The 13255-nt window shown below is 37.7% G+C and overlaps 2 protein-coding genes across 2 annotated transcripts in view; one reads left to right on the plus strand and one right to left on the minus strand.

Annotated features, from left to right (window-relative positions):
* On the plus strand, nt 1-7584 carry ybx1 (Y box binding protein 1). The gene is given in 9 exon segments (XM_048210761.1): nt 1-357; nt 359-380; nt 2387-2450; nt 2672-2705; nt 2795-2884; nt 3654-3977; nt 4191-4288; nt 6215-6473; nt 7262-7584. Coding segments are annotated over 8 exon segments (1212 nt in total). The 5' UTR covers nt 1-6; the 3' UTR covers nt 6444-6473; nt 7262-7584.
* arhgef16 (Rho guanine nucleotide exchange factor (GEF) 16) overlaps nt 7267-13255 on the minus strand; it is a 23336-nt gene continuing 17347 nt past the window's right edge. The window contains exons 10-15 of the mRNA XM_048210760.1: nt 12986-13078; nt 11632-11786; nt 9866-10015; nt 8405-8472; nt 8146-8247; nt 7267-7877 (exon numbers count right to left, since the gene is read on the minus strand). Coding sequence (XP_048066717.1) covers nt 7738-7877; nt 8146-8247; nt 8405-8472; nt 9866-10015; nt 11632-11786; nt 12986-13078 — 708 coding nt within the window. The 3' untranslated portion in view covers nt 7267-7737. The remainder of the gene's footprint in view (nt 7878-8145; nt 8248-8404; nt 8473-9865; nt 10016-11631; nt 11787-12985; nt 13079-13255) is intronic.

Consider the following 13255-nt stretch of genomic DNA (forward strand, 5'->3'; position numbering starts at 1 on the left):
CAGTAAATGCATCCAATGCGCGTCAGTAAAATAATTGACGTTGCCAGATCACAAGTTAGCCGACCAATTGAATTGAGGAATGGGTGGAGAGATGTGACAGAATATCGTCCGGCATCTTTACTCAGTCCGTCCAGTTCGATCGGCAACGGGAGCGGAGAAAGGAAAGCGGAGAGCCCGAAGGCAGCAGCCCCCACCACCGCCGGCCCAGGTTACCATCTAGCACCGGGAAAACACACTAGAGAGCCACCGCCGGCTTTACCAACAAGAAAACAACATGAGCAGCGAGGCCGAAACACAGCAGCCGCCGCAGCCTGCCGCCGACGTGGAGAGCCCGTCCAGCCCGGCAGCCGCAGCTACCGCGGGGGATAAGAAGGTCATCGGTAAGCCTGTCAACAAAACCGTAGCTCTTTGGCCTACAGTATTCGTTCCTTCAAAAGAATATGTTTTATTTCATGCGTCGGCGCTTCAAGGTTTACTATACATTTATATTAGCCGATTTTACGGTAAGCGTGTGGCGACTGTATGGAGTCGTTATTCAGACACTAACTTAATATTATTGCTGTATCCCCGTGACTACATGTCTAATTTTCTATATGTAGTTGCCAGTTTATTTCATACATATTAGGATGTATACGTTAGTTTAAACTTGAGACGTTAAACGGTCTCAGTCAGTTTAAATGTTCGCTCGCGTGCCGCGTTCCATCACATCCGCGTGTGAATTGAAAACCGCCATGACGCGTGCTCAAGCCCGCGGCCTACTTCAGTGAATACAACGCTGTTCTCATTTTTTAGAACTACTATCGCGATAGAGTCACTATTATTATTATTATTTACTGCACCCGAAACCCCGTATACGATTATTGTATTGTGAAAATATAAATATTTGATTACTAATAAGGTTGTCGATGTTGACTGTCCATGAAACGGATCCTTGAGCTTGGCCTTGATCGTGACATGATGACCCAGATCACTATTAACTATTCGTATTAAACACACACACTCTCCAATTACGCGAGTCCAACTGTCGTGGTCAGTGTTAACCGAGTCGATTTTAAATTTAATCGGATACTTTGAGGGCTGGCTTCTTTGGTAAGCTAATGTAAGCCAGGTTAAGCGCTCGCTCTCTTTCCCTTTGTTCGTGTGGAGCGTTTAACGCGTCGTGCATACGTGTCCTCGTCTCTATTAACACCATCAACGCCGTCTCGGGTAGATCCCATCATCTGCCAGACGATTTATTATATAGATTACGTTTCGGTCGTATAGATAATGATAATTTATATCAGTCACGCCACCCCAGATATAAAATGTCCGCCATGGTTTTTGGATGATGGACGCTTCTTTTGTCTGATCTGCTGCTACAAACCCAGAGCGCTTCGGACGTTTAACTCGAAACGCTAATCACCTGTCAATCTAGGTCTAAACATATAGATGTAACTTCTCGTAGTGCTTATCGTGTCCTGTAGTGAGGATGGAGAATCGGGACTGTTTGGCTTCGATCCGGCCACATGGCTGAGGCTAGTGTGCTAACTGCAGTTAGCATCTCAACATCATCATCACTTCCTACTTCTACACCACATTGGGCAAATGAATGTGCTTTTTAATATACTGCAGTGTAAATCTATCGAACCAACACCAGGTCCTCTTTCATCCCGGGATTTACGTTTTTAATGCCTATTTTAAAACTTTTTTTTTTTTTTTTTTTTCTCAATATTTTTATGATTATGAAAATGTCTCAAAGCAAATCCAACAAGTTCATAACAATGCATTTTTTTAATGCAAAATGTTCATTTATATCACTGATAGAGCTAGTGGGAATCTCGCAAACCCTTTTTCCAGTCTCATGCAACATTTTTGGCCACAGCAATTTTTTAAACCAGGGGTTTTCAATCTTTTAAATACCACAGACCTCCAATTTGTGATGGACTCCCATCCAAAAATTTAAAAGGCAGCCATTTATTTTCATGTGTAAAGACAATATATACTGTGAAAATTGGGGGACCCAGACCCCAGATTGAAAAGCCCTGTTTTAAATGATTTGTAGTGTCTTGATTTCTTTACCATACTTTCTTAATTTTCTTCATTTCAGTCATAACATTAATAAGAGGTTAATAATCTGAACTCTGTGTCAGGGCCTTTCATGGTGATGGAGGTTCTTCTGATAAGAGCAGCTGCCTTTGCATCACAGTCTATTAAAAGCACCACAGTTGGAGGTTATAAATAGGACACAAAATGAACTCAACTTGCCAAGAGTGGCTTTTAAATGGCTTTGCTAGTTTAATGCATCTCTTTCTATCAACAGTTATAACTTGATTCATGAAAGTACTGTTTATGAGTAGTGTTGGATATAGCTTAACAATCTGTTTGTGGTTTTCTTTTCTCTTTGAAGCAACAAAAGTCCTGGGGACAGTTAAATGGTTCAATGTAAGGAATGGCTACGGTTTCATCAACAGGTAAATAACATTCAGCCTCTAAAGACTCTCTCTAATATAATATGTGGGTCAGGGAACATCCGCAATCCTATTACAGCCTTTATGTGCTTATAAAGCTAGACCTGACTTGCACTAGCATGCTATTATTTATTCAAATATTTAACTTGCTCTTCAATACTACATGCTTGTTTATTCTCCATCTGTCCTCAGTTATTAACATTTGTGTCTCTGAACTTTTGCAGGAATGACACAAAGGAAGATGTCTTTGTTCACCAGGTAATTATTTGCTCTGATTGTCATCATTGACATACTAAGTTGGTTTTGAGGGACGATATGTTTTCTGATTGCTTTTGATTTGTATCCAGACTGCCATTAAGAAGAACAACCCAAGGAAATATCTTCGTAGCGTTGGAGATGGAGAGACTGTGGAGTTTGACGTCGTAGAAGGGGAGAAGGTGAGCTCAAGTTTTCAGTCTTTGTTGATTTAGAGTGTCACCAAAATACTGAACTTTATAGTTCCACACATAATGGTAAACATTAGGGTACAGAATTAAATCAGTTCAGTTTAAAATATTATCAGATACATTTTGAATAATAATGTTTTTTTTTTTTTTTGTTTTTTTTATACACTAACAGTCAAGAGTTTGAATATAGATTTTGGGTGTCTTTAATGCATTTTGATCTAAAGCCTTCAATTAAAATTGGTTTCGGATTCAGAAATTTCCTGAATTTCTTTAGAATATTAATTTAAATACATGTGAACTTCTTAAGAAGCTTGTTGAAAGAATGTGGTGAGTCTAGATGGACAGCAAGAAAGGTGTTTGTTTTTGTTTTTTTTGTTTTTGTTTGTTTTTTTTGGACAATGTTACTGCTTAATTCCAATACATCCAACATTGTTATAGTTTGACTTTTAGTCTAAAATAATGGAAGTGTTAATAAAAATGAACAATTTTGACTGAATGTATAATTATGACAATAGGGTTACTTGCTCAAAAGTGCTAAAAGGATTCTTTGTGAATCCAGAATAAAAAAGGTTAATTTCCCTACCTAAACCGTATGAAGGAGATATTGATTAAGTATCACATTTCTGCCCAGACTACAGTACAGCAGCCTTTTCAGACTGCCCTACAGGAAATTCATCCATTCTGCATCCATTATCCAAACTAAATGTTTGTCTATTGAATTAGCAGACATGTGATATACATTTTGTCTTCATTCTATCAGGGTGCCGAGGCAGCCAATGTTACCGGCCCAGGTGGCGTCCCTGTGCAAGGTAGCAAGTATGCAGCTGACAGGAACCGATACAGGCGGTACCCACGCAGGAGGGCCCCCCCTCGCGACTACCAGGAAAACTATCAGAGTGACGGCGAGGGAGAGGTACGGGAGAAGAGAGAAGGGGGAGAAAATCCCCCCGAGGGTGAGATGCAGCAACAGCAGCGTAGACCCACCTACCCCGGCAGACGGCGCTACCCACCATACTTTGTGCGGAGACGTTATGGCAGACGCCCTCCCTACTCCAACACACCCCAGAGAGGGGACATGACAGAGGTAGGCCGACAAAGAAAATTTACTTGACGACAAACTTGATTTAACATGCTTAGACCACCAAAGTTAAATTCTGCAATAATTTCTTCTCTAGCTTCTGTCTCTTCACAAACCTATTGAATCAGTTTTTTTCTTTTAACCTCAGTGAATTAGAATACTTTTGAATCAATATTGTTGCAAGCTCTTTGACTGAGAGATGCTGTTTTTGGCCTCTAGGGTGGGGAAGTTGATGAGAGCCAAGGTGGTCCAGACCAAGGCAACAAACCAATGAGGCAGAACTACTACAGAGGCTTCCGACCAAGGTTCAGACCAAGGTTTGCATGTTGTGTTTGCAGACGTGAGGCTGCGGCAATTGTGAGAAGTCAGAATTGTGAGGTATAAACTAGCAATTGTGAGTTTATATCTTGCAATTCTGAGGAAAAAGTCAGTGCAGAATTTTGACATTTTTTGCAATTTTGAGGGGAAGAAATAGGTAGAACTCACAATTGCAAATTTTAATTTGTGCCCTTGTAATCTTTATTCAAAATAACTTCCCCTCCCACTTGCAATGACTTCTGATGACGTGTTTTCTGCCGTGATGGCTGAGCAACCTGTCATTCACATGAGATCAACCAAAAACAAACCACATTGATTCAAAGTCCCACTCTACTTTTTTTTTTTTTTTTTTTTTCTTTTTTTCTTTTTTCTTTTCCCCTTCTTCTTCTTCATACGTCACAATAGCAAAGACCCCTGTTTCATGACTTTAAATCTCCTAAATCAGGGTTCCTCAAATCCGCTCTTGATGGAAAACTGCAGATGGCAAGTTTGATCTGGGTTTGAGTTAATCTCTCTGTAGGGCTGGATTTGAAGAACCCTGTCCTCAATACTGTCTTTTGATAAGGTTTTTTTTGTTTGTTTTTTTGACTCCCGAAGTATGAGTGACAAAAGTATCATTTTAAACTTAATTAGTAAAAATGTAGTTTGTAAGTTTGGTCCATTTCTGTGAATGTTCAAACTGTCTGATTCAAAGAATTCATTTAAAAGGTCATCACTCATAAATGTTTGCTCACGTCTGCATGGCATTATGCATATTAAAATGTTTAGTAATGCACAGCATTTTATGTAATTTTTGTATGTTGTTGATATACAATATCAAGATGCACAATATACTGGCTTTTTGGTTTCTACTTGCATTCAATGTTTTGTTTTTTGTTGTTTTTTGTTGTTGTTTTTAATTAAGCTGCAAGCCCTGTCATAAATTAATGCTGCCTTCACATGCTTCACATGAGTTTCATAGTGGGAAATTGAACATGAATGCCCTCAAGTCATATTTACTACTGGGAAACTCAGATAAGTTTGAGTTGGGCGGGCCATAAACTTTAAACATGGTGCAGGGGAGAATTACTCCTGTGACTGGTGGTCTTTTTTCCCACAACAGCTTGTCTTTCATAAGTAAATATGACATATTTGAATATTTACATTTGACTAACCATTTGAAGCATATTGTTTTATAAACTGCAAAAATAACGTTTTTGACCTTAATTTCTAGAAATGTTAAGATATCTAGATAGTGCTGTAAATGTTTATATGGTTGTCAACATATGGGACGCTACATTTTATTTAAAATTAAATATCTCCAGTACATTTTGGCTTAAGAAATAGGCAAGAATAAACCTGGTGTCTTCCATGATACCAATTATTTCCAACAACAAAGCACCTGAACGTGACAAGCTCGTAATCACGACTTCAAAAGTGGGAAGTAGGAAATTTCCGATAGCATGCGAAAGCAGCATCTGTAGTCAAGCATGACTAAGTTCTGGGGCCAGTTGCATAAACTGCTAAGACTAGTCTTGCTAGTCTTGTGTTTGTTTTTTTTTGTTTGTTTTTTTTTGTTTTCCCTCCCCTTTAAGACCGTTTAAGTTTTTCAAGTCAGACACATTAAAATGTAGATTGATCTAATTTGATAGTTAGGGGTAATCAGTTGTACTTTTCACTAACTGCTAGTTGGTCATACGTGTTCTTAATGCAGTCTTAACATAATGGCTATGTTTATGCAACTGGTCCCTTTTGATGGCTAAATTTTGGCTTTGTACCTCTGAGAGCTTCTGATGGATCTTATACTGCATCTTTCTTTTGTGGTCATTTCTCTTATTTGATCCTTTTGATTTGTTAGATCTCTCAAGTTTTTTTGTGTAATTCAAAGTGCATTAGATCCTCATTGTACACCAAGTTCTAAGCGTCACCATGTATCTGTCCCACAGGGGTCCCCCACGTCCCCGGCCAGTGCGGGAAGGGGAGGAGGATAAGGAGAACCAGAGCGAGAGTGGCCAGAACCAGGAACCCCGTCAGCGCCGCTACCGCCGCAACTTCAACTACCGCCGCAGACGGCCCCAGACAACCAAGCCTCAGGACGGCAAGGACAGCAAGGCAGCCGATGCATCAGCCGACAAATCAGCCGCTCCCGAAGCCGAACAGGGCGGAGCAGATTAACCGGCTTGAACATCTAGACCATCCGGCCGGGTGGGTGCTAGTGCTTCAGATGAGAAGTTACTGCATGTAAATGAACATACTTGTTTATCAAGTATGTTGTTGACTGTAGCGCTCTCTCTTAGGGTTTCATCCTGTAGTTGTTTTCTTGCAGTCTTTGGGCAGCCTTTTTTTTTTTTTTTGTAAATCACATGAAACCTGTGAAGAACATGTTCATGCCACATTTAAAATAATAAAAAAATACTTTTGCTTTAAGAATTTATTATTTTTTTTTTTTTTTGAGCATTGATTTCTTTTGCATTGCCATTATTTTCATGACAGTTAAGCACATTTTCACCCAGAATTTGTCATTCCTTTTGTGTAATCATTTTTTTTATATATATATTTACATCACTAATGTTTTACTGCATTTGGTGCTGATTACAAAATGTGTAATTTTACTGGACAAGTGCTTGATTGTCATGAAAATGTCATTGTTGTAAATTAACTTGTTTTTAAAAATAGCCTTCAATTTATGCACGTTTGTGTGACTAGGATGTTTTCACGAGATTCCACTTGATCAGATTTGCATTGTTTCATTAGTGTCATAATTATATGTGGCAGTAGAATGGGTGGGGTGGGTCTGTACATAATGGATGGTGGTTCAGCTTCAGTTTGCACTTTTCATTGATGGAAGGCTAGATGATAATGCAGTGGATTTGAATTAGCAGACTGTCTGCTCTGTCCTGGCAAACACTCGTAGCAACTTCTAAAATCTGTTAATCAGTAGCATAAGCATGCTAATCTTTTTTTTTTTGTGTTTGTGTGTTTGCCTTTTGCAGTTTTGTCAAGAAGAAACATCCAAGATCTGAGCAATAAGAAACGGATATGATCGTCTAAGCTTGCAAAAATGCATTTCGACCAGATTACCACCGATTGCCTGCAGACTCTATGCAGACCTGTTTTCTTTTCCATTATTTTTATGTGACAGCTAAAAAGTTTTGGGGAAACAGCAGATGTTTTTCTAAATCGGTCTTAAGTTTTTACACCAAATGGTTTTTAAAAGTAATTTGATATCTGGTCAGTTTGACATTTTTAAATAACTTTTTATGTATCCAAACATGAATTTTAACAAAGGCAAGCTGAAATAAAACCAGAAACAGTTCCTCTAGTATGAGTGGTGTTTGTTAACAGTTCATGAGTTCTCCTGACAGTGTTCTAATTCACATTAATAGCACTTTAGACACTGTTTACAGAGACACTAATTGTTTACGTATCAGAAGTACAGTATGTTCTGCGGTGTAGTTTGAGACTTCATTCAGACATCAGTCTCCTTGCGTAGTCGTTCCATACGCTGTATGTTGTTCTCCATAGCAGTGCGGTTAGTGATCTGAGTGGCACAGTTAGCAGGAAACCAGCCCCTTTCGCCATCTCTCATCCGCTCTCCATGACACCAACCTGCAACACAGCCAATCACACATTCACATAATTGTTCTATATCCACACAATCATTTGGTAAACTCCTATCCAAAGCAACATACAAAAAGAGTTGCTGTGGAAACACTTGAGTTTTGAATTATGTGAACAGCTGAGTTGTCATCTCATACTCTTCTTCTGACACAATGTGAAAGTAGTGTTATAGGGAGGATGGTTAAATGGTCTGGCTTGGTACGTTTCTGAAATGGTGTATGATTGAAGTGATGACAAAGAAAACCACTATGCTTACCATCCACTTCCAGTAAAACGATGACTACTTCCGCCTGCTGCAGGCTCAGCTCATCCGGTGCTTTTGGCATATAGGCTTTAGTAGCTTCATATTGAGGCAGTTCTTGAAAACCCCAAACAGAATCAAGTGTCAAAAAAGTAATGCATGTTAACATGACAAGCTTAATCAAAAAGTGGTTTCCAAACTGTGAATTAATGTGTACAAAAATGAAGTTACAAGGCTGTTTTAATGACAAATTGCATTCAATGATCAGACTCACCATCATTATCAATGCAACAGCCTTGTTTGACATCACCGAGTGCTGTGACCCATCGAGCTCTGTCCAGCCTACAAAACATTTCAGAGCAATAATCCATCAAATCAATCAATCACTTACAATATAAGTAAATATGGCAATCATATTGAGGTGTAATATTTAAAATTGACTTTAAGCAGGACTACTGTAATGTTATATAAAATAGTCTTTAGCAGTATAATTACTTGGTTTATATGTTTTTGAGAAATTTATCATGCAGGTAGCTTTAGACACTTTACTAAGTGATATTACATTAATTTTATGTTACGTTAAACCCTACAAGGCCTGCTGTCATATTTGAAGATTCCAAATTATCAACATATTCAAAACTTTGCAGAAAAACCTATTGCACACAGTTTACTACATGCTAAAACAAATAAACTATCAATCAGACAAGGTAAGTAAAAGGCCTTTTAATACAGTTTTAAAACTGTTCCCTTCAGGTTGTGGTACACGTGTCTGTAAACCAAATATCAAGCTTTTGAGGAATATTTATTTGTATATCTTTCCATCATTGCTTTATGAAAACTACAGAGCATTGATCATAAAACTAAGCATTTAAATATAATCTTAGTAAGACACTGGGAGATATAAAGTAACATTTATATGCATTTTATGTATGTAGTCTGCTATACAGTTATATAGATCTCATTGATTTACATTACAAGCTATCAGAATTTCATCTTATTTTACAACTTCACAAAACTGCATATTTTTGCTCAGTCACCCAAGTGACTTAGTTCACCCAAAAATGAAAATAATGTAATTTATTATTCACCCTCATGTCGTTCCACACTATATAACTTTGGTGCTCCGAACCACTGATTCGTAAAGCTCCAAAGCTTCATGAAGCAGTGTTTTGAAATCGGCCATCACTAGATATTGTTAAAAACTCGTTATTTTGTTTTTTTGGGGCACAAGAAATATTCTCGTCGCGTTATAAGGTACTGAACTCACATGAACTGATTTAAATATGTTTTTAATACTTATGGAAGTACCATTACTGTCTATGCAGGCCTCACTGAGCCATCCGATTTAATTTTAAAAAATATTTAAATTTGCGTTTCGAAGATGAACGAAGGTCTTACAGGTGTGGAACGGCATGAGGGTGAGTAATACATTTTGGGTGAACTAACACTTTACCTTGTCTGCAAAACTGGGACATTGCATAAAACATTTGTGAATAAAGCACCGTTTCCACCCCATGTGTTCAAGAGAGGTTGTTGAGGCATAAAGGGATTTATCTGGTAAATGTGTTTCCATCATAGTTTACTTGCGTCTAATTATCAAATAAAAAAAGTATGCGCCTCAGTTGAGTGCATTTCTGAAATTTATGCGCATCTTTGTGTTTCCAGCGTTTTTTATGTGATAATCCAAATTTTGCATAAAAATAGGTGGATGGAAACATAGCTATTGAAAACTCACTTGCTTTCTGCAACAAGTATCATCTGTTCACAACGGCCTTCGCTGTTGGGATTCATCTGCAGCTTCAGATTGAGTTTGGAGTCTGTCATTTCCTCTTCCATCTCCACCTTCTCCACAGTGGCATAGTCCAACACAACATAACTCTCCTCACTAGATAAAAAGGCAGTGTTAGTGATATACCAGTGCCATCTAACCCTTACAGCCCTTAATATCACTGCTAACACATAATGACAAAGAAAATAAAGCTTAAAGTTAGTTCACCCAAAAATGAACTACTCATTTACTCACCCTATTGTTGGTCCAAACCCATAGCACTTTGCTTAATCTTCGAAACACAAATTAAGATATTTTTAAATAAAACCTGAGAGGTTTCTGTAACCAGAAATTTGAAGATCCAAAATGGTCATAAAGGCAATGTAAATCCATATGAATTTAATGGATTAATCAAAGTCTTATGAAGAGATGTACGATAGCATTCTACGATGAACAGATTTAATTTAGGCTTTTATTTACATATAAACAAACACACATACATATGGCACATCACATAAGGTAAACACAGAAGCTTGTGTGTGCATCAGGAGCAAACCTCATTGGTTCTCGTGCATCATGCATGCATGTTTGAGTTTGAGCCATGTTTACCATATGTGATGCAATATTTATGTGGGTCGATCATTGTTTACATGTAAATAAAAGTCTAAATTAAATCTGAGATGGATAATTAAGATGGCTCAGTGAGGCTTGCATAGCCAGCGATGACATTTCTTCTCTCAAGATCCATCAATGTACAAAAAACATATCAGTTCATGTGAGTACAGTGGTTCAATATTAATATTATAAAGCATATTGAACCACTGTACTCACATGAATGATTTAAATATGTTTTTAGTACATTAATGGATCTTGAGAGAGGAAATGTCATTGCTGGCTATGCAGGCCTCACGGAGCCATCGGATTTAATCAGAAATATCTTAATTTGCGTTCCGAAGATGAACGAAGGTCTTACGGGTGTGGAACGGCATGAGGGCGAGTAATAAATGACATTATTTTCATTTTTTAACCCTTTAACTGAATGTGGCAAGGATCAAGATGTTGGCTATGTTCTGTCTACGTTTGGCAAATAGATAATATATGTTTACATTTTGAAATTTTTATTTGTTATTTATTAAAAACAGACTTCCATCTAATGCAGTAACATCCAAATATATAGTTCACAGACAGGACAATGTGGATTCTGCACATATTCCATATTTTTCTCAGGAGGATGTGAGAAGTATGCAGAATGTACTTAATTATGTTGAAATGGTGTCAAACTGAGCTGAAAATATTAGCAAATTATCCACAATATTTATTATACCAACACAGAAGAGGCCATGTAGAACGTTTAAATTCTGCATGCCCAGATTTCAGTACAGGATCAGTTATGTGAGAAATAATCAATGATACACTTCTTTTGAATTATTTAATGCTAATACACATTAGTGCACATTTACTGCCACAATGAAAAGCAATTATTGCATTAAAGTTGAATAATTCAGCAGTTCTGTGTCAATTAAGTACATTTAATTTCTGTTTGTGTCAATAAGTCACCATAACTGCTTCAGAAACAGCATGATGAAGTCTTATGGAACTCTAATACGGCCAACACCTTTGTGTGTTTGTCATCTAATCAGAATCAAGAACTCAACAGTGCTGTGGTTTGACTGAGTGGACACTGAATTGAAGTTGTAATTTGGTAAGAGACTGTACAGCATCACTGGTCTGACCTCTTTTTCTTTGTGACGATGAGCACATCATTGAAGAGAAACAGGTAGTAGCTCTTGTAGCTGAAAGCCTTCCGGAAAATGCTGAGATCATCGGTGTACGCAGACAGCTCACCACTCTTTTTCAGCCAGCGAGATGACGACACTAATGGGAAAGGCTAAAAACATACATAAAGTGTAAGAGACACACTACGGGATTATTAAACAGCATGCCAAAGAATTTAAATACAAAGTTTAAGTCGAGAAATAATTATTTTGTTCTTAAAACACATCCCTTGCATTCGTTCATCAAAATAACTTGCTCTGCTTCTGAAATGACTTTCCTTTTCAGCTGATCTCTCTTGTTTTTCAACCCTTTACCTCTAAAAACCTGGGTTGTAATACTCACTTTTTATGATACAATCAATTCCAGATGCATAAAATAAAGTTGTTGTTTGTTTTTTCATGTTAAATTTATTCAGTCAGAAATAAGTGAAAGTGGTTGCAAAGGACCAGGTTTTACTTTTGAAATATTTGAAACAATCTTAACAGAGTGCTGTAGAGTTTTTGTAGGTCAGAACCTGGAAAGGAGGGCACTTCTGGTTCCATTGACCTGAAAGGGATAGTTTACCCAAAAATGAAAATTACATCATTTATTACTCACCCTCATGTCGTTCCACACCCGTAAGACGTTCGTTCATCTTCAGAACACAAATTAAGATATTTTTGATAAAATCTGATGGCTCAGTGAGGCCTGCATTGCCAGCAATAACACTCCCTTTTTCAATGAAAACATATTTAAACAGTTCATGTGACTACAGTGGTTCAACTTTAATATTATAAAGCAACGAGAATATTGCGCCAAAAATAACAAAATAGCGACTCCATATATTCCACAATATCTAGTGATAGGCGATTTCAGAACACCACTTCATGAATCTTCGAAGCTTAACGAATCATTTGTTTCGAATCAGTGGTTCAGAGTGCCAAAATCACATGATTTCAGTAAACGAGGCTTCGTTACATCATAAGTGTTTTGAAACTTCAATAGTTCACGTGACTTTGGCAGTTTGATACACGCTCCGAACCGAAGTTGTGTTTATTTGTGTAGATTATCAAGATGAACAAGACGTGTAAAAATCATAAGCTTTTGTTAGACACAGACCTTAATTTCTGCAATAATTCAAAAGCCAATGGAAAAATTCTGTTGTGTTTTTGTCAAAGGAACCAGAGTGATGCCAACTTCTGGGTTGGCCTACAAAAATACGTAATTACCGCAGCACTCTATATCTAATAACTAGGCCTCATCTGGGTCAGAAAAGTGAATTGTATTCTGTAAATGTGAAGTTCTTTATCAGCCACCTGCACAAACATGTACCTTGATTTTGCCAAACTCCATCTGTTTCTGGATGGTGTACATCTGCTCCGTCCGCTCCATCCTCCGGGCTCCATCATTACAGTTCTTCACCAACTGACAGGAGTTAAAAGAGAAAAAGATTGAAAAAGGCCTAAGTTAACTGTGAATAAAACGTTTCAGTACGGTACAGAGTTTGTGCTACTAAAACATTTCTGAGAAGCACTCAAGAGCACTGTCATATTTTAGGCAAATGGAAGTGCAACAGTGACTGAAGTAATACAATAAGTAAGC

The sequence above is a fragment of the Megalobrama amblycephala genome, linkage group LG12 (assembly GCF_018812025.1).
Source record: "Megalobrama amblycephala isolate DHTTF-2021 linkage group LG12, ASM1881202v1, whole genome shotgun sequence".
Classification (NCBI taxonomy): Eukaryota; Metazoa; Chordata; class Actinopteri; order Cypriniformes; family Xenocyprididae; genus Megalobrama; species Megalobrama amblycephala.